General features: G+C 40.5%; 2 protein-coding genes across 2 annotated transcripts in view; both read left to right on the top strand.

Annotated features, from left to right (window-relative positions):
- The window catches only part of LRRC58 (leucine rich repeat containing 58), a 39,109-nt gene extending 37,396 nt beyond the window's left edge, over positions 1-1,713 (top strand). Inside the window, exon 4 of the mRNA XM_073894071.1 lies at positions 1,150-1,713. Within this exon, the coding sequence (XP_073750172.1) occupies positions 1,150-1,202 (53 nt within the window). The 3' untranslated portion in view covers positions 1,203-1,713. The remainder of the gene's footprint in view (positions 1-1,149) is intronic.
- Positions 1,714-9,245: 7,532 nt separating this feature from the next.
- Positions 9,246-25,788, top strand: part of GPR156 (G protein-coupled receptor 156) — an 83,504-nt gene continuing 66,961 nt past the window's right edge. Inside the window, exon 1 of the mRNA XM_025874851.2 lies at positions 9,246-9,455. The gene's annotated coding sequence lies outside the window, so the exon portion shown is untranslated. The remainder of the gene's footprint in view (positions 9,456-25,788) is intronic.

Genomic DNA, 25,788 nt, shown 5'->3' with positions numbered 1-25,788 from the left:
TGGGAAGAGGGAGGGGCAGAGGGAGAGGGAGGGAATCTTAAGCAGACTCCACACTGAGGCTGGAGCCTGATACAGGGCTCTATCTCTCGTTCCTGAGATCATGACTCCAGCTGAAATCAAGAGTTGGTCACTTAACCAACTGAGTCACCCAGGCACCCCCCCAATTTAATGATTTTTAAGTTATACAGTTCTGTAGCATTAAGCACACTCAAATTTTTGTGCAAACATCACCACCATCCCTCTCCAGAACTTAGCCTTCCCCAATTGAAACTTGATGCCCATTAAACAGTAACTCCTCATTCTTCTCTCCCCTACCCCACAACCCCTGGCAACTACCATTCTACTTCTGTCTCTATGAATTTGACTACTCTAGGTCCATCATATAAGTGGAATCATATAATATTTGTCATTTCATGACTGGCTTATTTCATTTAGCATGATGTCTTCAAGGTTCATCCATGTTGTACCATGAGTCAGACTTTCATCCACTTATAAGGCTGATTAATATTCCATTGTATGTATACACAATATTTGTTTATTCATTCATCTTGTGACGGACACTTGAGTTGCCTCCACCTTTTGCCTGCTGTGAGTAATGCTGCTATGAGCACGAGTACACAAATACCTGTTCAAGCTCCCAATTTCAGTGCTTTTGGGCATAAACACAGAACTAGAATTGTATGGTAATTCTACATTTCATCCTCACCAGATGGGGTTTCTTTCTGAGGTAATAAAATTGCCCTAAAATTGGTGATGGTTGCACATATCTGTGACTATGTTAAAAATTACTGAATTATAAAGTTTCAATGGGTGAATTATATGATATTTGAATAAATAAATAAACCTGTTTTTTTTTAAGGCAAAAAAAGTATTTGCTTAAGAATGCTAAGGCTGAGCCCGTCTCAACTTTCATCCCCAAAAAGGGCTGGACAACCAGCAAGCTTCCCAACCTCAAAGAACTGGCAGTTTACGTCAACTGTGTTGGATTCTGGACATCTAGTTTCGGGGAGTCTGGTGCTTATTAAAACTCTCCCTCTGGCTGCATGGGGCCACAGTGCATTAAACACTGGGTGACTAAAGTGGGTTGGATAATGTCCATTTTATTAACTTAATTATTCTTAATACAATGTTTACTTTTGTTTCCCACAGGTGTTCCCCCTCTATATCTTGTTCCTGCCTGTCCCATGGAACTTATTGCCTGACAAGTGAGGCCTAGGAGACAGGTTCCCTGCTAAGACTCATAATGGTAACACTTTCCATTGGCCTCCCATCATCCCAGCAAGCTCGAACAAAAGATGTCTCTTACCTTTTAAAGTCTGGCTGGGGGTTGAAAAGTTAACCTAAGTGTCATTTGGGTGCATAACTGTAACATGAAAAAAAAAAAAAACCTTTACAATAATCTACTAATTACTGTGACTCAATTCCTCTGGTTCATACAAGACCAGTATCCACACATGTAAGGACCAGAAATCTTCCCACTCACTTTACAGGAAATTATTTAATTTGTGCTCCTGAGACAGTTCTTACCCACTGTGTTACTGGAATTCCTCTGCCTTTCTTGGTCAAAGATGATGCTGTTGGTACTTTTATTTCTTAGGATGGATTTCTCACATTGACATCATCTTTAAGTTTTTTAGGTATGCTTCTAGTGTTCATATGAATATTCACTACAACTCTCTGAACTTCTTTCTTCATTTTTAAAATAAAAAACTTTGCCAGTTTTGATATTCTGCGATTGTATACCAAGTAAATTATAGAGGAAAGTATTTTTTTTTAAAGATTTATTTACTTATTTGAGAGAGAGAGAGAGGGAGGGAGCACATGGGGGGAGAGGCAGAGGGAGAGAGAAACTCAAGCAGACTCCACACTGAGCACAGAGCCTGACATGGGCCTCAATCTCATGGCCCAAGGTCCCGACCAGAGCCCAAACCAAGAGTGGGATACTTAAACAACTGTGCCACCCAGGTGCCCCTAGAGGAAAGTATTTATTTGGGGGAACGTTTTTCTTCTCTTAAGGACTTTAGCCTCTAGTGGGACCCTTTTTTTCCTACCCAGGGTCACAGACACTTAAACATTAGGCTCTATTAGTCTGCTTGAGTTTTTTATGGTAATGCTAGATTAAAGAACACAGCCTAGATTAGAAGCCAAAATGAGCTTCAGACTCCTTCTTCCCAAATTGAACTTAACCACCCAAGCATAAGTAGAACTTGTACACTACAGGCTATCTACAGAAATAGGTTCTGCTCCAGCTAGTCTACCGTACAAAGAAAAGAAGAATACATATCTCCTGTGGGCAGCATCATTCCAAAAGAAAGCCAAGGAAGGACTTGGCCATGGGAATGCAATGATCCTTTTTCTAAAACAATAATCACACAAACCATTCTACCTCCCACAGAAGACAACAGATGAGAGGTGAAAGTAAGAAGGATTGCAGCCTTCTCCCTAACACTTCCAAGAAAGCAGAAGGACTATGTTTTGGGTCAAGGTAAAAAAACATGAAAAGGGAGGGTTGGTATCCCTTACACCTGATAAATGTTTGTTGAAAAAATAATAACAAAAGAATAAATGCCATTCTGACCACAGTCCATTCTTAGAATGTAGCATTTGCAAACTACCCACAGCCTTCTAGGTATGAGTGTATGTTGGAGCCAGGTTTTGGAGGTCAATTTGGGGCCAGGCAGGGAGCATCTCAAGAACCTGAGCTGGGTGCTGAGTCTCAATGCCTGATATTACTAGTTGGTTAAAGAGGATGAGGCCTGTGGATTCTAATGACTTTCAGGTCGATTTCAAGGTAAAAATTCTGGAGCCTTATTTTAAATTCCAAACAAAACAAATGAAAAGACAGTTAAGATGAGGAACCAGGAAGGTGAAGAAAGGAGGGTCTTTTTCATGAGAAGGGTTAGCATGGGTGACAGGAAGAAGGGATCTTCAGGGCTTAACCTGGTCAGAGTTCTATTGCTAGTTCCAGTTCATTGATTCAGTGTTCAGCTAACACCATGGGAGAGTCTACAGCAAGAATAATAGCTCTGCCTCTCCCAAACACACCTGCCAGTCCAATGCAGGGGTGCTCTTCCTTCTGATCTACCTTGAATTCCCCCACTCCAATTAAGTAGAGTCATTAATGTCACAAACAGTTCCAGCAGAAACTTCACCCTCAGAAAGTTTCCATCAAAACATGCATGGATGTATTCTCTAGCCCCCTTCATGGTGCCTGTAGTAATACCTCAATTTATAATTCAGCTGGATGCCCAAGTAAGTCCAGGTAAGGAGATATTTCATAAGTTACCTTTAAGTAATAGCCCAGAGTAATGTTAAGAATTAAATTTAAAAGTTCCCCCAAACTTGGGGCACCTGGGTGGCTCAGTCATTAAGCGTCTGCCTTCAGCTTAGGTCATGATCCCAGGGTCCTGGGTTCAAGCCCCACATTGAGCTCCCTGCTCCGCAGGAAGCCTGCTTCTCCCTCTCCCACTCCCGCTGCTAGTGTTCCCTCTCTCGCTGTCTCTCTCTCTGTCAAATAAATAAATAAAATCTTTAAAAAAAAAGTTCCCCCAAACCTTGTGAACTGAAAGTTCAGTTTAATTCAACATTCACTGTTGGAGAAGAAAGGTGTTAAATATGATAAAATTATTCAATAAAAACAACATCAGTTATTCTAAACATGGAAACTACTAAGCCATTTCTGTTAAAATCAGTCATGATACAAGAAATTTTCCATCATTGTTGTTCACTATTGTTTTGTAGATCTTGGAAAATGCGATGAGAAAAAAAATGTTAAGTTATTATAAATACTGTGAAAATATTAAATTATTTGTTTTTGATATGATTGTTCATCTAGAGTTTTCAAAAGACTCTATTAAAAAACATAATGGAGTTAAATCACAGTTGGGTAAGATGACTAGATACCAAATAAATTTCTTAAACCTATTATTTTCTCCATATAAGCCAACTATGTAAATGGGGAAAATATTCCCCTCAAAATAGTGACAAAACTATAAAATATCTAGTAATAATTTAACTAGAATGGGAGAAACACTTCCAGAATAGCAGAAAAGGACCTCCAAAAATCCACACTTTATAAAACAACAAGAACAAAAGTCTTGCCACACACAACACACCTTTATAAAACAACAACAACAAAAATGATCAAAATAAACTTTTTCAGAACTGTAGAAATTAATCAAAAACCTGAAACAATCTGAAGAATATTTATTCAAATAAAATGGCTGAATCTTGATAAGAACAATAAGCTTTCTGGCATTTTAACTTGTCCTCTTCCTATTTGCCTCACCATAGTTCTGCAGTAGACTGAAAAACCAGCAGCCTTATAACTATGGTAGCTGTGGAAAGCAGCAGTCTAGCAGCCACTGGAGAGAGCATAATGAAGTTGGAGCTCTCCCAAAAGCCCCATCCAAACAGAATTGTTATTATGTGACTATCTGGTAGCTCCTAGGAAAAACTTCATTCACAGGGATTATCTTTATCTGACCTGACTCAGACCTTGATCACTGAGAGAAGCTCTATCCCCAGGGTGTTTGTCAAAAACATTCAGTGACAATTTTTTAATATCACAGCCTCTTGACACCACAGTATGAGTTGGGAAAAACAAGAAGCGGGCCAAAAAAAAACTTAAAAGAAAAATCTGGAGAATGAGATGTTCATAGGGGGATTTAAAAAGTTCAGACATGTTTCTGGAGATGTGGAAGGCCAAATATATATGGAGAGCAGTGTGCACACCGTGAAAAGACCTGAAAAGACCCCAATCTTTCACCTCTGGATGACCTGGAGGCTCTGAAAAGCAGGAGGTGAAGGCTAAATCACAGTTGTAAACTGCTGGAGCATTAAAGTCTTGCCACACACACACACACACGCACACACACACACACACACACACAACTCTTTGGCAAAGGATGGGAAACTTATTGTTTCAAAGCATTTAAGGAAATCTCTGTTCAATCATTAGCTGACTACTAAGCTAACTGAGCAGAAACTTCAGTGGCAGCACAGGACAAAGAACACAGACTTCACAAAACAAATACAAGAAAGTCACTAAACAAGCAAACAAACAACACAAAATAACAAGAAATAAACAACAACAAACCTTGAGGTTGGTGAAGGAAATCAGATTTACAGAGTTGTCACTATATAATTTAAAGTGCCCTATTTTTCAACAAAGAAATTATGAGACACACACAGAAATAGGAAAGTGTGGGGCATACACAAGGGTAGAAAAGGCAGTCAATAGAAACTGTTCCTGAGGAAGCCCAGATTTTGAACTTACTAGACAAAGTTTTTAAGCCAGCTATCATAAATATGTTCAAAGAATCAAAGGAAATTGTACATAAAGAATTAAAAGAAAGAATGAGAACAGTGTCTCACAAAATAGAAAATATGAATAAAGAAATTATAAAAAAAGAACCATGTAGAAGGTCCAGAGTTGAAAATTATAGTAATTGAAATGACAAATTCACTAGAGGAGCTGAACAGGTTTCACAGGTAGAAGAAAGAATCTGCAAACTTGAAGATAGATCAATTGAGATAATCCAGTCTGAAGAACAAAAAGAAGAATAAAAAATGAACAAAGCCTCAAAGACTTTGTATGATACCATCAAGTGTACCAACACAAGCATAATGGGAATCTCAGAAGAAGAAAAGAAGGGAAAGGCAAAAACAGTATTTGAAGAAATAATGGCATAAAACTTCCCAAATTTGATGAAAAACATTAATCTACACATTCAAGAAGCTCCACACACTCTAAGTACAATAGGCACAAAGCAATCCATACCAGAACACATCATAGTCAAACTGTAGAAAAGCAGACAGACTCTTTAAAGCAGAAAGAGAAAAATGGTTCTTCAAATACAAGGAAGTCTCAACAAGATTAACAGATGACTTGCCATTGGAAACTATGGAAGTTAGAAGGCAGTGGGGTGACACATTCAAAGGGCTGAAAGGAAATACTGTCAAGCAAGAATTCTGCATCTAGCAATCATGTCCTTCAAAAGTGAAGGAGAAATTCAGTCATTCCAAGAAAACAAAACCAAAGATTTTGTGGCTTGCAGACCTGCCCCACAACAAATGCTAAAGGGAGTCCTGAAGGCTAAAATAAAAGGATACTAGACAGTACCCAGAATCCACATGAAGAAATAAATAAAGAGCACTGGTAAACTTAACTTCATAGGTAAATGTATAAAACAGTATAAAAGTAACTCTTTAAGATTTTTTTAAAGATTTGATGTATTTGAGACAGAGAGAGCAAGCACGAGCAGGTGGAGAGGGAGAAGCAGATGCCCCGCTAAGCAGGGAGCTGGATGTGGGGCTCCATTCCAGGACCCTGAGATCATGACCCTAGCCAAAGGCAGATGCTTAACCAACTGAGCCACCCAGGTGCCCCATTTGTAAGACATTTGTAACTCTTTAAAAGACAACTGCATAAAGCAATAATTAATTATAAAACTGTGTTGATGGTTTATAATGTATAAAAACAAGTAATATTTGTGTGAAAATAATAGCACCAAGGAGAGAGGAGGGAATGATGCCATATTGGAACAAAATTTTGTATGCTATGAAAATTAAGTTGGTAACACTCCAAATAGATTAAGTTCAGATGTTAATTACAATGCCCAGAGCAACCACTAAGAAAATAATAAAATATATAAAATTAAAAGCAACAGAGTAGATCTGAGGATTTTAGTGCCCAGAATTAAGGACAATCATTTTAAGACAATGCCAACCTAAAATTCAAGATTCAAATTACTGCAACAGGGAGTCTATTTGTTCTAGTATGGGTTATGACAGTACTGTGGTCAAAGGGTGGGGTTCCAAGATTGGCAGACCTCTAGAATTGCAAGGGAGGGATAGCAGGAAGCATTTTCCCAAAGGAGTGAATTTGCGGCAGGAAAAAAAAAAAGATAACCACTAAATGTGTTAACACTTTGTTAACCACCAATTTGATTATCAAAATAGTCTATTTAATGTGACTCTGCCAGATAATAATATACAGGAAATTTGTGCTATAATATAAATACAAGTACATTTGTGAATGGGGAAAAGTAGATTTATAGTGACTAAGTATGGCATTAAGTAGTAGGATGATATGTCAAATTCTTGAATAAATCGTGAAATACTGAAATAGAAGATTGGTTTCTGAAGATACTGCAAAATCTGGTTTAGTTTCCTAAGCAATATATTGTCTGTAATCATAAGGCATGTGAAATTAACTTGATGTCAACTTGAATAAGTTGTGGTTGATTTTTTAAATTCCCAAAGTTAAAAGATAAGAGATTGGGGAAAGTACATACAACACACACAACATATTAAAGAGTTACTATCTGTAATGTATAAGAATTGCTTTCACTTTGAAAAGAAAAAGACAGTAACTCAAGAAGGAAAATGAAATATATAAATAAGCAATTACAGGACAGAAAATTCGGGGGTGGGGGGAAGAATAGCTTCACCAGTAATCAGAGAAATACAAAGAACAACAACTACCTCTATTCCCTTGTCAAACTGGCTAAAGTTATACAGAGCCAATCGTTACAACCTTTTAGAAGGCAACCTGTTGACATTTTAAATAGACCAATCTCATACCTAGGAATTAATCCTTCAAAAATCAAAGTACCAAGGCATTTAGATATACATATAAGGATGTTTATTGAAACATTCATGGCAGTGGCAATTTTTTAAAAAAAGAATTTGCCATGAATAGAAGAACCTGTGAATAAATTTTGGCATATCTAAAACATTATGCATCCCCTAAAATAAATGAATTAAAGCAATACTAGTTGCATTGAAAGGATTTTTAAGACTTATTTCATGAGAAAAGCAAGAAGCAGAGAAGCGTATATACTGCAATACCTCATTTTGTAAAATAAAAAACAAAAACAACTATATATATATGAAGTTATGTTTGCATGCTTAACTTTTTAGATAGTTTAGGGTGAGGGAGAGTAGTGAGTCAGGTAAGAAAAGATTTTTAAAAGTGTGTCTGAAAGAGGCACACATGAAGCGATTCCACGTGGGCATATATAGATGGATATGTGCATAAAGAGATGCATGAATATATGATCACTGAAATACTGACAGTGGTTATTTCAGGGTGTGGGAGTTTATTTCCTTCCTTATACTTTTATGTACTTGAACTTTTACAATAAGCACATAGTTTATATACAACCAAAGAATAGTTATTTATTTTAAAATGTGTGTGTGGCCAATTGCCATGAGGGATGAAGATGAGTCAGAAATATACCTTGCCTTGCAGGCCCTGACAGCGAGGAGACAGGAAGACACAACCAGCTATAACACACAGCTGAACTTAGTGCTGGAACAGAAACACAGAGAGCTGGGAGAGACATGAGTTGATCTCAAAGATCTGACTGGGGAGATCTGGAAGACCTTCATCAAAGTAGAAGGCATTTGAGTTGGATCTTGAAGGCTTGGGAGAAATTCAACTGGCAAAGATGGGGATAAAGGGAAATCCGGGATAAGGGGAGAGTGAGCAAAATAAACAGGGTCATTAAGAACCCAGGGGTCCTTCAAAGAATAGCAATTGACCCAGTTTAGTGTAACTGGAACACAGGTGTTGAGTGGACAGACGGTAGAAAGCTCGTTCACAATTGTGAAAGTAATTTATATTCCAGTTGCAGAGGGCAGTTACTCCAAGTTTGTGTGTTGGGGGTGGGGGGCAGGTAAAGGTAGGAGGAATGTCTTATCAGGAGAGTGGCATTCTTAGGTCTGTGTTTGGGGTGAGGAGAGACAGGAGGCTCACACATCTTTGAATGGATGGACATCTCGTTTGTGGTTTCCTTTTAGCATTCCTGGAAAAAGTAACGCCCTTGTCTTTCTGATTATAAAATAAGTACAAACTCAACGTAAAGAATTTGAGAAACCTAGAGAGCATAAAATAAGAACACTACTTGGTGGCCGCACCCGAGAAATAAAAAAGGAACTTTCGCGTGGAATCCTTCCAGCCACTTCCTGGCCAGTTTGGGCGCCGCGGGCAACTGTCCCGCGGGCGGAGGGTCTCGGAGCCCGACGGCCGGAGGCGGCGCTGCCCCTGCAGCCGCGGGGTAGGCGGAGAGCGCGGCGCGTGGGGTGTGCGGGTCCGCGCGTCCTCTCCGTGCGGGCCTCCCCGGCTGAGCGCCAGGGCCGGCGCGCCACGCGGGGCGGTGCTAGGGGAGGGGCGGGAGGCGCGGCCCCGGCAGCGCCGGAGCGGGAGGCGCCCGGGGAGGGCAGCGAGCGCCCCGCGCAGACGGCAGAGGCCGGTGCCGCCGTCCCGCCGCCTCCACGCCCGGCCCCCAGCGCGGCGATGGGCGCGGCCGCCTGCCCTGGCCCTTGCCCTGCTCCCTGTCCCTCCCGGGCCTTTCCAGCCCCGCGAACCCGCAAGAGACCCGGGGACCGCGGGCGTCCCGCCACCAGACGCGGGCTTGGCGCTTCTCGGCGGTCGGAGACCTGGTGAGGTGAGCAGCGCGCCCTCGAGGATCCCAAATTCGGGATTTTGTAGGACCTCTCTGTGGACACTATGTATCCACAAAACATCAAACACCTGCGGAAAGTGGAAAGGGGACAGGGCTTTCTCTCCCTTCCAGAATCTGGGCGGTTTCTTTGGAAACGGTTAAGAAACTATCTTCGGAACGGGAGGCGAGCCCGAGGTCGCTCACCAGGAGGGCCAGTGGCAGTTTTCTGAGAGGAGAGGGGAGGGTACTGGTATTCGGTGGGCAGGGGGCCCGTGGCTGTTCTGTTCCGTTCAATGAGCGACAGACAGACTGCTGAAATTGAGAGAGCCCGGAGCAGTTTTCCACAGCCTCCACACCGAGCTTGTCCCCAAATCTGCTTTGCAGGGGCACGTTCACCCAGGGTGCAGGGTGGCTGGTCGGGAGGATGGGCTTCCTCCCCGGGAGTGTGAGGTCCCGAACAGAGAAAGTTTCGTTGCCTGTCAAACTGCCTTGTTCTGGGCAGAGGAGAATCGCCCGGGACCTGCAGCATCCTTGTACCCCAGCAAGCACCCGTTTCCAACTTACCTAGAGGCCACTAGTTAGAACTCGGTGTTTGAATGGTGTATATCTAAGTATACTCGGGCTACTGCCGAAGATGAACCTTGTTTTGAAAGTTGGGGTTTGTTAACATTTCAGAGTAGAAATCTGTGGCCGGGGAGAGGTCATGGCATGCGCTTACTCTCCTTTGTTGGTTTTCTAGGTACAAGCGTGCATGAACAGCAGGCAAATTTTATCCTAACCTCTAATGAAATGTCTTTCTTGGTAGAGTCCTTTAAACCAGGATATAGAGGATAACATTAAATTATTGCATCCCTAGGTAAACACGAAAGATTTTCGGGGAGGGGTTAAAAGCTGGGAAAATTGTTGAATAGTTGTATTAGGCAGCAGGGCTTGCAAAGGAAAATTAATTTTTCTCCATCAGTGCCGATATTCAGCACAGAAGGCCTTTCTGCAAGCTAGGTAGCAGCAAGTCCGTTTGAGTCTGTGGAATAAAATGCGTTGTCAGGCTTTACTTGAGTTACAGTTGCAGAAGTGTGGGGGTGGGGGGCACTCTGGTCTCCATTTTGGCAGCCTAATTCTACCTCAGGGCCACCATTGTCTCTGGAGTGCTCCCTGTATTTCCCCTTCTCTTCTACCACTAGCTTTTAGCTTCCCCCTCTGCCTCAGTAACGTCTAGGGTTGAGCCTGGTCAGAGGCAGAGTTATGGTAGCCTGGGGATAGAGAACATCAAGTCTAGTGAAAGCAGAGTTGTGGCCTAGGGGGATCTAAGGGGTGAATGGGATGAAGCCACAGACTTCGAGCCTAGAAGGCTCTTAAAAGAGTGGGAAAATAATGATTGAGGGAAAGAGATTCTCTGGGGAGGACAATAGATGCTTACAATTTGTTTCCTGCTGAGGATTTTACTATTTCCTTTTGTGTTGTCTGAACATAAGGGCATTTCCAGATGGGGTTGAAGGAGTCTGCCTTCCCACCCTACAAATTCACATTTAATTGCACTCCCTTGTAGGTTTTCAGAATCATTAGGGGCAGTGGGGGAGAGAAGAAAGAAGCACCAAGGCTCTGACTTGCCACAGAGACAGTGGAACATGGACTGACTTGGGCAGAGAAGTTGGATTTGAAAGTTGGAAGGAACGTTCCACATTTAGTTAAAAATCAGAACCTTTATTTTGCAGAAAGGTGTTGAGAATTATAACATTCATATTTAGTTGCTGATTAATTTTGCCCAATAAAGGATGCAAATCCCTACCTCTCTTTTTTTATTAAATTTTATTTATTTCAGTTTATTATGAAAAATTTTCCAACATACAGAGAAGTTACCTACCTCACTGTTTATAAACTTATAACTGTCTTGAGATATAAACTTGTTAATGAAAATCAGAGTTTGAAATCCAGAAATATGTGATCTGGCCCCAGACAGAACTTGAATCAGAAGGTGGTTAAGAAACAGATGTGTGGGGGTGCCTAGGTGGTGCAGTCAGTGAAATGTCTGACTCTTGGTTTCAGCTCAGGTCATGATCTCAGGGTCATGAGATGGAGCCCCAACTTGGGCTCTTTGCTCAGCAAGGAGTCTGCTTGAGAGTCTCTCTCCTTCTCCCTCTTCCTCTGCCCCTCCCCACTTGTGCACACTCTCTCTCAAATAAGTAAATAAAATCTTTTAAAAAAGAGAGAGAAATAGATGTGTGAAGGATATTAAGATTTTGAAGGGGAAAAAAATCTGGATCTTACTCTGACTTTTCCCTAAGAATTAGGCAAATCTCTTAATTTCCTCCTTTTCCCCATTCTTAAAACATCAGTTGGATTATATTACTGCCCTGCTTAACACTCTCTAATGGCCCCTTTCACACTTTGAATAAAATCCAACTCTCTTCCAGGGCTTACCTTTCAAAGCCTTATGCAATCTGACCTGTTTGACCTCATATTCTGTCTCTCCCCTCTCTTGTTCTTCCTTCTGCCTGTCAGATACCTGGCACTGCTTTTATCCTCAATTCATTCAGGTCTCTTTTCAGATGCGACTTCCTTGATCAGGCCTTCCCTGACCACCTGATCCAAATCAGGCCTTTGTCACTCCCCACCCTCTGACCATGCTTTATTTCTTCATTGCTTTATCATTACTGCCTGGCACTATATAGTATAGCTGTTTCTTCGTTAATTGTCCAATATCCCCCCACTCAAGTATCAGCTCCGTAAGGACAAGAATTTTTTTGTTGTGTTCATGGCTATGTTCCTTTTTCGCATATTATAAGCAATTAATAAATGTTGAATTAATTAGATAATTAAATGACACAAACAAGGCATTAACTCCCATAAAGGTTGCAGAACCCTTGGTAAAATACTAGAAGTCCTTTCAGGTAATTCAGGTCAATCAACACGTTATGGGTAAATGATGATCCTGGAGATCAGTGGCCTCTTTTATCCTCACAGTGCTTCTTTTTTAAAAGATTTTATTTATTTATTTGAGAGAGAGAGACAGAGATAGGGAGAGAGAGCACAAATGGAGAGGAGAGGGAGAAGTAGTCTCCCCACTGAGCAGGATCCTGGGATCATGACCTGAGGCGAAGGCAAACGCTTAACCAACTGAACCACCCAGGCGCCCCCCTCACAGCGTTTCGAAGCTGAATCCTATGCTAGGAGCTCCACCAGTTTTGACAAATCCACATTCCAAACAAGATATAAAAAAAACTCAATCCCAGAAATTTCCTTCATGCCCCTTTCTGGTCATCCCCACCATCCATAAGCAAACTTTGTTATAATTCGTATCATCATAGATTTGTTTTGCATTCTTAAGCATCCATATAAATGCATTCACACTCATGGACTTTTACATTTGACTTCTTTTTGCTCACCATGATGTTTTAAGATTCATTCATGTTGTTAAGTATATCAGTTGTTCATTTCTTTTTATTCCAAGATAATATTCCTTCATATGACTATCTATACCATGTGCTTATCCATTCTCTTACTGATGGGCACTTGAGTTGTTTCCAGTTTGGGGCTATTTTAAATAAAGCTGCCATGATCATTCTTACAGGGCCTGCCTCATTTTGAGTCCTGTGTACTTTATTTGAAAATCTTCTTCGTGCCACCAGTGCTGAGAGAAGTTTGGCAAGGTTAGGGGGGCTGTGACTGCAGTAGCAGCCTGCCTGCAGCCCAGTGAGTGCCTTCTCTAGACAGCTCCACTGGGCACTGACCTACCTCCTACTCCAGAGGGAGCGCACTTGGAAAATGAATGTCTGTGCAAACTGGGGAGACCTCAGGAGCATTTTCAGTGTTTTTAGATCCTTCAAAGGGGCTCTGTAGAATGCCTGCTGCCATTGCTGTGGTATTGTATTGTTGTATTCCCTTCCTCCTCTCAGCTCCCCACCCCAGTACAAGTTGACTCTAATCAGCCACTGAACATTATGCTATCAAGGAGTTTAAATATTTATGAGCAAGAGTCTTGTTCAGAGCCTGATAAAATATTTATGTGTTTCCATGGGGCATTGGTTTCCATCTAGACTTCTCAAGGTGTTTTTCTGAGGCACTTGTCATAATCATGAGGTACTCAGGCAGAGATAGATGGTGCAGCCAGAGAATATCCCGTGTTATTGAACCCCACCTTGCAGCGTACCCTGCTTTGCAGAGGTGGGGGAGGATGAGCACACAGAAAAATGGGCATTAGTAGTGTCTGGATCAAGAGAAGGACGGTGTGTGTTGAGGAAAATGGGTTGAAAAAATCCATTCCTATTGTTAATAGAGCACTGCTAAAGGTGGAATCCAGAGGGGATTGTGTGAAAGAACCTGTTAGAGTGAGAAAGAATTAATGAAGGTGGGATGCATTCATTCCAGATAGAAGCATGAAGGAACCAGCCTATAAAAGACATAGTCCCTTTGACATTGATGTAGATAGGGCTTATATATGACAGCTATACTGAGTGCTATAATATCACACCTGTTATGAAACTGTGGGGAAGGCGTGGAGGCTAGCCAGGGTTTCCAGGTGGAGAGCAGAGAACTAGCTATTTCAGAAGGGATTGTTATTTTCCTCCAAGGAAGAGTGTCTTTTGAGTAGAGCTCGGGAGGAGGTGTGGTGCTTTGACTGGCAGCTGTAGTGTGGAAGAGCACTCCCTGGAAGAGAGTAACTTGAGCCGGTACTTGGTGTTCAAGTCAGAGCCAGAGTGCTGGTGTGGCTTGAGTGAGGTGAAGAGGTGGGGAGGGTCATGCCAGGGCAGGTTTGCAATAGGAGATAAAGCAGGAGAGCTATAGGCCAGCTTGTTGAGAACACAAGAGTGTGGACTTTAGTCTGTTTGTTGTAGGGAACCGTGTAACTTTTGACCAGAGACTGGGTCAAAATTTGAGCAATTCCTGCGAGGTGCATCCAACCCAAGCAAGGCCTTGAGGTCTGTTTATGTCCGAGGCACTTCCAGAACATTTCGCTGTGTCCAGTCCAGTCTAGAGATGTGCAGTCTATTCTTAAAGGAGGTAAATGAGAGGGAGGGTAGATTCATTCAATATACTCCTAGGATTGACCAGAAACAGGTATCACCAACTACGTTCTTGCCCCACATATAGTCAGAATGTGCCAAGTCAAATTAAATTCATAGGTTGTATGCTGCATTCTCTGCTCTTCTCCATAGCCACTTTGCCTCGTGGTGGGGGGGTGTTGAGAGTGTCTGAGTACCCCTTTAATACCTGAACCCAAATCTGGGTCAGTGTACTTCAGATGTGGGTTGCCAGGCAACAGAGGACCCAGCAGTGAGGCTGTCAGACCATCACTACAGAACTCAGGCCTGCTTTGACCGGGCTACTGGGCAGTGACCAGACGGGCAACTGGCAGTAGAAGGCAGAGGTCATGCAGATTGATAGCCTATAGGCTGAACTGCCTGGCCCCCTTCCACCTGTGTTCTCCCTTCATATTGCAAGTTCCTATTCAAAAGTGCCCAGGGATGTTTCCTTTTGAGCTCATCAAGAAAACAGGGAGGGAGATAGGGGTGCTAAGCCTATCAGCCTTTGTACTTTATGATGTTTGTGATAAGGAAGAGATCATTGTAGAAGCATGGCTCTGAGGAATTCAGTTTTCAGTGCTTCAGTGAGGAGCTTTGCATAGATATAGATTAGCAGAAAGTTCTGGAGTTCTGACGGAGAGAAGTGATTTCCTGGTATGAGGACAAGGAAGAGCATGTGAGGGCCTCTTAGAGAAACTTCAAGGTTCTGTCCGGGGTTTTGTTGGTTGAAATTGCTCTCTTGCTGCCATGGGCACCTGTTCCAGAGTGACAATGGGAACACCCAGGAAAGAGTGCTCTGGGCTTTCCCACTGCCATCTGTCTATGCTGGAACGTCAGACTATCAGTTGGCACTGCCAGCTATCCATCCTGATTCTGCAAGGGTAACTGGGGAGACCTTGGGAGAGAAAACAGAATCGGATCTCTTAACTAGGGAAATGATAAGGGCCTGCAGATGTGGCCTGGACTGACGGTGCGGTAAGGGTCTGAAGTATTGGTCAAGCAAGACTCCAGGCCAACAAGGTCCTTCTTGCCTCTAATCTGATATATTCCTGGTTTTCTGCATGAAGTAGAGTCTCCCAAAGGCCACATTAGCTGTAGTATTTACTCTGAACATGTTGAACAGAATGCATGCTTAATTGAGTGTCTTTACCAAATGGGCATTTTGATGATTCTCTGATTGTGCCCAGGCTGGTGATGGCTGCCTGCTTTTGGATACTGTTAGGATAAACCCAGAAGATCCAATAAAGAGGGAGCAGAAAAGGTACTATCAAGAGACAGGGAAGGGAAGAGAATAGTGGCCTGCTGGGATCCTAGGTACCCAATTATCTGCAAGTGAAAAACTGGGATGAAAGAAGAGTAAATAACTACCCAATGGGGATCTTTATATGCAAATATTGCTGACTTCCGAGGCAGCCCTTAGGAGAAAAGCAGGGCTGAAATATAAAGGCTGCTGTCACAGTTAGTGTGAGGAATATGAATACCAGCTTGACACACCAGAACCCATAGCCACACCACAACTGTGCAGATAACAACAGCAACACGCTGTCCAAACCTCTTTTCCACTTCACATATTCTCTCATATTTTTTGTAATATTAGGTATATACGTGAGATATTCATCTACACTTGCAAAGCTACACAAACACAGACCTGCTTTAAAAGGAAAGGAAAAATAAAATAAGATGAAAATAGGGAGGCAAACCATAAGAGAGGCTGAACTCTAGGAAACAAAGAGGGTTGCTGGAGGGGAGGTAGATGGGGGGATGGGTAAGTGGGTGATGGGCATTAAGGTGGGCATAAGGATGTAATGAGCATGGGGTGTTATATGCAACTGATGAATCATTAATTTCCACCCCTGAAACTAATAATATAGTATATGTTAAATAAATTGAATTTAAATAAAGAATTAAAAAGAAAAAGTAAGTATAAAGACAAAAAGAAACTATTCCAAAATATTGTCAGCAGTAGGGTTATACATGATTACTTTTTTAAAAAATGTAACCATATTTTCCATGGACACTCTAGCATTTCTATGATAATCAGGAAAACATTGAATAAAAAATCTATTAAAGAGGTTAAGTAGGGAGAAGAAGAGGCATGGGTGGAGGACAGTAGGATTGTACAAGAAGAGAAAAGATGTTGAAAGATGAATGAGCGATCGAAAAAGTTAATTCTTCACAGGCTGCTAGCTTCTGCACATTATTTTCTTTATTATTGAATATCATATCTATTACCCCTCAAAAGATCTGGAAGCTTCTATCAGCATGAAATCAAATGCAAATACTGAGCCAAGTGTCACTCCTCCAGGGCCTTAATTCTATCCTGTGGGTAACAATTGGAAGGCCCACAACCAACTTCCAGTGGTCCTCAAAGAATCTTCCACCGAAGTGCTAACACAGACTTCAAAACTGGGCGGCAGCATCTTTCCCACAGAGTTTAACGTTTATCCCTGCGGAGGCTGGGCCAGACTTGTGCATCTCATCTCTGAAGTATGGAACAGGAGCCAAGAAAATTTGTCAGGAGTTGGAGTAGTGGGATTTTTCCAGATGAAAGCCCGTTCTATTCTCATCCACGCCTCTGCTAGCTGCTCACTGGCTCAGGTAGCCCCTTGGGAAGCTCTGTGGCTGAGGCTTTGGAGAGGTATCTATAGTTTTCATTTCACAGCCACCGGCTTTCTCCAGGGGTACTGTCAAGTCTGTGCTTTAATTGGCTGTTGTTGGGGGACACAGGTGAGGCCTCTCTCAGAGAGCAGAAGTTACTATTTACCTCTACCCACCAGGATCAACTTAAAGCAAATGTCAGAGAACTAAACACCCCACTGAACTCTGGGGTCTGGCATTACTTGTAATTATAAAGTCAATAAATCCTTTTTATATTTTAAATTTATTACATTTTTAAATTATAAAAGCAGTACACACTCATTGTAACAAGTCTAGTAAGACAATAGTCTATAAAGAAAATGTTATTCATCTCCACCTCCCCTCCCCCTACATCTTCCTGACAAAACCACTATGAAAAGTTGAGTGTGAATTCCTTCACTCCTTTTCTATGTTCAAACAAATATGTAGTTATTTTCTATTTCATATGTAAATGAGATCATATAATACCATTTACTGTTATTTGTTTCATTTTATTTGTTATGTACATTATTCTACATATATAAATTTAATTGATCCAATTTCTTATTTTTAATAGCTACTTAATATTTCTTTGTAGAAGTTCCATAATTTTTCCTGTTATTTCTGTATTGATAGATATTCCAGTTTTCACTCCAGCTTTTTTTTTTACACAAAGTATGCCACAGTAAACATCTTACATTCATCCTTACACTTGGTTTCCATTTTTATAGGAAGATTCCCCAAACTGGCATTTCTGGGTCAAAGGGAATGCACACAATTTTACTTCTCACTGTGAGTCTCCCCTATAGCAATTGTTTCCCTCTCTTCTTTTGTCTTCCTCTCCCCTCTCCCACCGCCTTTCTCCCGGGGAGCCTGTGTCTTTAGGCAGGAGAGCCCTGCAGTGAGAACTCCTCCTTGCCAAGTGTGGATTATATTAGCTCAGTGGGAAACGGGGTCTGCAGTGTCTTGGTTGCATTGTATCTCTATTGCTTCTGGTTGGCCAGACTGTTTACAGTTCCTCTTGCTCATTTATTCCGTGCTGTGGAATTATACATGGTCTTCGTCTGGGGCAGGAGCAGTGTGATCAGTTGGGGGTGGGGGTTGGTTTTCAGAGAAAATAGGCTGTTACAATGCTTTCTCACAACACTGTATCTGTTATGTTCCCTCTTATACCTTTTCTTTATTTCTTTATGCCTTTTGTTTAATAGTGGAATTGAGAAAAGTTCTTAGATTCTATCCCAGTTGTTTCCCCTCTGTTTTGAGGGATTTGGGTTTGGGGAGTTTTATGAGTATATAGTCAATCTACTACAACTGATTACTTGACATGAGGATAATTAGTTAAGAAGGTAGGGGTCTTGGAGCTTAAGGATCAGTGCCAAGCAACAGATGCGAACATTTTTAAACAAATGATTTTAACAAACGTTTTAGGAGTGAACTTCCCAGCACGACTTGGCTTTCATTTTTAGTTTTGCTCTTGTTTGGATGTAAAACTGTAATCTGGTCCACCAGACCAGAGAGGAGTGGGATTCCCACCACACCGGGACTGGAGAAAAATAGCAGAGAAGCATGAAGGGAAGCTGGTGAGTACAAACAAGAGAAATACAAAATGCAAACTAACAAAATAGGAAGAAGTAAGTGAGATTTTAAAACCCTCAGATAAAGGCTGCTGTGTGACCAGGGACCTATGAGCTTGTAGACACTTTATAGAAATTTGTGATCTCTAATTCTTATTAGAAACCCACCTGTGAGTCTATGTTCAGCATGCAAACGTTAGCCAAATAGGGGGAAAGAAATGATGAAGTTCCGTGGCAGACATTTTGCTATTGGCGTCCATAACACATGCTGCAACTTTTACTCAGTAGCTTTGAAATGGATTTCTCTGCCCTAGACTGAAAACTAAAGGAAGAAAAGAAAACCAGAATAGAAGTTATGGCAATGAATTTCTTAGGAGAAATTTTAACTTTGGTTTGAACATGTATAAACCTGTAGAATAAGCATTAGCCTTTGTGTTAATACATACTTTTATAGAAACTTTTAATTTTCAAATACGCACTGACCAGTAATAATGATAGTAAAACCAGTCCCTATAATAGGTTTGTCTTTCATAACTTAAGAATTCTGTAATGTATCTTAATTGATCTCATAGTTAATAGTAAGGGTAGTTATATCTTATACTGTTTGCACTGTCATTTGTGTCTGTAAAGATTATCTTTAAACAGTTCGGTCTTGTCAGTAAAAAAGATTTTAAGGTTAAACATATTACAAGGCATTAAGCATCTTAATGGATTATCTGGTAGTAGACTGCTGCTCCCATAGAGGACATCCAGAAAAGCTAGATTTTATTTTATTTTTTTGATATTTTTAAAGATGTTTTATTTATTTTAGAAATAGAGAGTGAGAGAGAGAGAGAGCAACTGGGGGGAGGAGGATTAGAGGGAGAGGGACAAGCAGACCCCTGCTGAGTGTGGAGCCCAGCACAGGGCTCAATCTCACGACCCTGAGATCATGACCTGAGCCAAAATGAAGTCAGATGCTTAACTGACTGAGCCCCCCAGGTGCCCTGAAAAGCTAGATTTTTAAAATTTAGTTGAGTTTGTAAAAGACCTACTAAGGCAACTAGACCTTGAGAGCTAAGACCTCATAAAGAAGAGAAACTCAGTGAGTGTCCCACATACTAGATTGCTTTTCCCTTGAGACATTTACTTTTTACTAAGTAGCAGGTGAGGAGGAGCTAAGAACCCAAGCCAAAAAGCAGCTGCCAAGAGTCAGAAAACCTGAGCAGAACATTCTACAGCCTGATGAGAGAGACCTGATTATGGAAAGAAGAGACAGAGAATTAGCCCAATAATCTGAGCAGTTTTCCTTCCAAGTTGTTCACCAGTTTATAAGTAGCACAGACCAAGAGGTAAACAAGCCAGACAGAAAGCAGATGCTTAAAAAAGCATGACCATGAGCACAAAGGCTAAGAATGTAGATATGGAGGTATATTGTTATACTACATGTGAAGTGATATCATACCATCTGAAGATAGACTATGACAAATTAAGATGTATCTGTAAACACTAAAACAATCACAAAGAAAATAAAGAAGCATAGCTAATAAGCCAATAAAGAGATAAAATGGAAACATGAAAATATTCAGTTCGCCTATGAGAAGTCAGAAAAGGAGGAAAAAGGGGACAAGGAAGAGATGAGATAAATAAAAAACAATAGCAACATAATATATTTAACTTAAATATACCAATAACTAGTTTAGATATAAATGATCTCAACACCTTAACTAATGGTTGAGGATTTAAAAAAATTATAGGAGGGCGCCTGGGTGGCTCAGTTGGTTAAGCGACTGCCTTCGGCTCAGGTCATGATCCTGGAGTTCCAGGATCAAGTCCCACATCGGGCTCCCTGCTGAGCAGGGAGTCTGCTTCTCCCTCTGACCCTCCCCCCTCTCATGTGCTCTCTCTCTTTCATATTCTCTCTCAAATAAATAATCTTTAAAAAAAAGATAGGATTTTAAAAAAAGCAAAGCCACCAATATACTATGTACAAGAAACACACTTCATATATTATGACACAAATAGATTAAAGGATGGAAAAGATTTACCATGCTAACACACTAATCAAAATATAGATTGCAGCACAAAGAATATTACTATAGATAAAGAAAATCATTTCATAATGATAAGGTAGTCAATTCATCAAGAAGACATAACAATATTAAACATTTATGCACCTAACAACAGATCTTCAAAATACATGAAGTAGAAATGGTATGACTTCAAAGAGCAATTGACAAATTCATAGTTGTAGTCCAAAATTTCTTTTTTTTTTTTAAGATTTTCTTTATTTATTTACTTAGAGTGTGAGCACGGGGAGGGGAAGAGGGAGAAGAAGAGAGAGAATTTCCAGCAGGCTCCGCGCTCAGCAGAGCTGCCCTCGGGGCTCCATCTCACCACCCTGAGATCATGATCTGAGCCCAAATCAAGAGTGGGATGCTCAACCAACCGACCCAGGCACCCCCTAGTTCAAAATTTCATTGACTTTTTCTCAGTAATGGATATAACGAGAAAACAGAAAATAATTAAAGATATGGAAGAAGAAGCCAACGGGATCATCTTGACCTCATTGATCTTTATAGAGCACTATTCCTCTCAACAGCAAAATGTTCATTCCTTTCAAGTGCATGCGGAATATTTAGATGGACCATATTCTAGGCCATACGACAATTCTCAGTACATTTAAAAGGATTCAAGTCATACAAAGTATGTTCTTGATCACAATATAATTAGTTAAGAAATCAATAACAGAAATCATCAAATATTTGGAAACTAAATAATACACTTCAAAATAGCTCATGAGTCAAGAAATCAAAAGGGAAATTAGAAATGATCAAAAGTAGTACTTAGCTGAAAATTTATAGTGCTTGAGGGTTTGTAAGAAGAAAAGTCTCAAATTAATATTCTCAGCTTCCATCCTAAGAAACTAAAACAAAAAGAGCAAATGAGACCCAAAGTAAGCACAAGAAAGTAATAAATATCAGAGCAGAAATCAATAAAATAGATAACAAAAAACCAGTAGAGATCAATGAAAGCAAATGTTGATTGATTGTTACTATCAATAAAAGCAATAAGCCTCTAGCCAGATTGATAGGATAAAAAGAGAGCAGACACAACTTACTAATGTTATGAATTAAAGAGGTGACATCACTATAAATTCTACAGATATTACAAAAACTTTATCCGAATAATTCTATCAACTTAGATAAAATGAACAGATTCCTTGAAAAAGACAAACTACCAAAGTTCATTCAAGAAATATTAGAGAATGTGAAAGCCCACATCTATTAAAGAAAGTCTCAGCAAACTAGGTATAGAAGAGAACTTCTGTGCAGACAGTCTCTCCTTTGCTGTCCTGCCCGGTGCTTCTTTGCAGTGTTTTCAGTAAACTTCTTCCCCTTTGTTCTGCCTTGGGTGAATTCTTTCACAACCCACACCACCAGTCTCCACCCCTTCAGGTCCCCCCACATTTGGTGGAGCCCATACAGGGACCCTCTGCCAGCCTAGGACTTTCCTTGGATTCTCTGGGCATTTCTTGAGACTTTCCCTCAGTGGACTGACTCCAGTACTCCTTGGGAAAATGACAGCCTCTGGCAGAGGTTACACCTTGGTGAGGATACAAAACCCCAGGGGAGAACCAGCGGGACTGCCCTTGCCCAAAAGAGTGAGGGATTTCCCCTCTTGCCCTTCTGAGGGATCCTTCCCTCTCTCTCCTTTCTCTTTTCAGCCCTTCAGAGGTCTAACCCTGACAACTGAAGATCTCTAGCCAGGGGAGCTCCCATGTGGTCTAAAGGTTTGAGGGTGAACAGGTCAGACTGCCCATGCCTGTGAAGGCAAAGGACCCTTTCTTCTCCTCTCCTACTCCATACCCCTGAAGTCTCCATTCCCAACGTGTGCAGCAGTTGACAGTGGAAGCTCATCCAGGGTGAATCCACACACATTGTGGACTCAGTTGGGACCCTTTCCTGACACTGGCTGACTCTCAGCCACCTTGCTTCTTTCAGCCTCCCCCCAACGCACTTTTTTCCTTTGTTCCTGCAGATCCAGCCACCATCTTGATCTACAGGCAAAATACATTCCTACCCGTCTGAGTGAATCCAACAATTCCATATACAACTTATGATTCAACAAGGGTCCCAGCCCATACCACCAGAGGGTCCCCTCACCCTAAATCCCATGGACCTGACCACCAGGGAATTTCATTCACATTGCCTTTCAGCATGTTAATATAATACCATGCTCTGGTCTATAACTGCACAGAACCTCCGAGGGACTGACAAGTTTAAGTAGGGACAGCATGCCCCCCTGTCCAGCATGAAGCAACTGCTGAAGATGAGACCTTCGCCCAAATGCCCAAGATTTGTTGTTGTTGATCTGTCAAAGGGGAATGTAGAGGCTACTTTTAGGCAACAGGTTTGAGCAATGGAAACCTGAGTAAAGTAAAAAGCCCACAGTGACCACTGGGCTGAATACAAACAGGCTCATTAGGCAACTCACCTCAAAATATCCATAAGCCTAGCTGACCAATGGAATACTTAAAACCAGGCACAGGAAGATTCCATATGTTTGCATATCCTCCTCAGTCTCCCCCTTAATTAGAGCCCCCACTCCGAATGCCTCATGGCAGACAGTCTCCTTTGCGTCCTGCCTCTGCTCCCTTGCAATAAACTTCTATCTCCATAAATAAACAAACAAATAAAAGCACTTCCTTAACCTCATAAAGGGAATCTATGGAAACCTTGCATCTAGCATTATATTTAATGATAAAAGACCAAATACTTTCTCCCTGAGATCAAGAACAAGAGAAAGATGACTTCTCTTACTCTTTCTATTCAACATTGTCTTGGAGGTCCTAGCCAGTACAATAAGGTAAAAAAAAATAATAATAATAATAAATGAAAAGCATCCAGTTTGGAAAGAAAGAAGTAAAACCACCTTTATTTGCATGTGACCTGATCATCTATATAGAAAATTCAATGGAATTTACAAAAGAGCTACTAGAACTATTAAATAAGTTTAACATGGTTGCAAAATACAATATCAGTATACGGATATCAATTGTGGAGATATATAGTGTTAAACAATCACAACTGAAAGTAAAAAAATTATAATCTAAAAAATAAATACTTAGGGGATAAATCTGATTAAAATTATGCAAGAGCTATACATTGAAAACTACAAAACCCTTCTGAGAGACAGAAGACCTAAGTAAATGGGAGAGATACACCTTGTTCATAGATGATATGAATTGAATGTTTATGTCCCCTCAAATGCACTTGTTGAAACCTAGTCCTCAATGTGATGATATTTGGAGGCAGGGCCTTTGGAAGATAATTAGGTCATGAGGATGGAGCACATATAAATGGAATTAGTGCCCTTATAAGAAGAGGCCAGAGAGCTAGGTAAGTCTCTTTCCATCATGTGAGGATACAAGTCAGCCATCTGTAAACTGGAAGAGGGCTATCACCAGAATTCAACCATGCTTGTACCATGATCTTGGACTTCAGCCAAGATCATGAGAAATAAATTTCCATTGTTTATAATCCATCCAGTCTATGGTATTTTGTTGTACCAGTTAAGCTGACTAAGGCAAGGGGTAGAAGGCTCAATATTGTTAAGATGTTGATTTTCCCTGAATTCATCTATAGATGTAATGCAATCCTAATCAAAATCCCAGATGCCCTTCTTATAGAAATTGATAACCTCATTCTAAAATTCATGTGAAAATGTGCAGTATTTAGAATAGCCAAAACAACTTTGTTTTTAAGGAACAAGATTGGGACTATTACTACCTGTTCATTATTTTAAATGCAAGAATGGTTTTACAGATGTATATACATGTCAGAAGTTATCAAATTGACACTTTTAAATATTGGTGGTTTATTTTATGGAATTTGTAGCTCAGTAGAGCTGTTTTTTTAAAAAGCTAATGGATGGGAAAATGAGAGTTAAAGAATGCAATAAAAGGAACATATAAAACAAATAGTAACATAATAGATATTTAACTCATTTATGTCAATAAGTATCTTAATAAAAATACTATTCTAATTAAATGAGAAAAATTATTGTATTAAGGAATAAACATATTAAAAATGATTAAAATATTTTAATTGCTGACAGAGTTTGTCATAGCCTTTAATATCTTAGTGAACCACACTTTATTTGTGGGTAGCCACAAAGAAACATTTGATTTATGAGAATAATATAAGGAAAAACTTAATTAAAAACTTTTCTCTCAACACCAAAAAAAAAAAAAGAAATCCAATTTAAACATGGGCAGAGGATCTTATTAGACGTTTTCCAAAGAAGACATATAGAGAACCAACAGATACATGAAAAGATGCTCAGCATCAGTTATCACCAGGGAAACTGCAAATCAAAACTAGAATTAGATATCACCTCACACCAGTCAAAATGGCTCATATCAAAAAGACGAGAAATGACATGTATTGGTGAGGACATGGAGAAAAGGGAACCCTCATGCACTGTTGGTGGGAATGTAAGTTGGTGAAACTGCTGTGGAAAACAGCATAGGGTTCCCTCAAAAAATTAAAAATAAATAAAATCTTTAAAAAAATAAATAAACATACCATATGATCCAGTAATACCTCTACTGGGTACTTACCCAAAGAAAATGAAAACACCCATTCAGAAAGATATATGCACCTCTGTGTTTATTGCAGAATTATTTACAATAGCCAAGATATGGAAGCAACCTAAGTGTCCATTGATAGGTAAATGGATTAAAAAGATGTGTATATATATATTTATACAATGGAATATTACTCAGCCGTAAAAAGAATGGAATCTTGCCATTCATGATAACATGAAGGGAGCTAGAGGGCATTCTACTAAGTGAAATAAGTCAGAGAAAGACAAATACCATATGATTTCACTTAAAACAAATGAACAAATAAAAAAAGCAGAAACAGACTCACCAAGACAGAAACCACCTGAGGGGGCTGGATGGGTAGGGGTAGTGGGTAGGAAGACAGGCAAAATGGGTGACAGGGAGTGGGAGGTGCAGGTTTCCAGGTATGGAAATCATGGGAATGAAAGGTATTGCATAGGGAGTATATAGTCAATGGTATTGTAATAATGTTGTAGCTACACTTGTGGTGAGCATAGAGTATAGAGTTGTGGAAT

The sequence above is a fragment of the Callorhinus ursinus genome, unplaced genomic scaffold, assembly GCF_003265705.2.
Source record: "Callorhinus ursinus isolate GAN/ISIS: 27379988/994484 unplaced genomic scaffold, GSC_fseal_2.0 scaffold1, whole genome shotgun sequence".
In the NCBI taxonomy this organism is placed as follows: Eukaryota; Metazoa; Chordata; class Mammalia; order Carnivora; family Otariidae; genus Callorhinus; species Callorhinus ursinus.
This window is presented reverse-complemented; position numbering and strand designations above follow the sequence as displayed.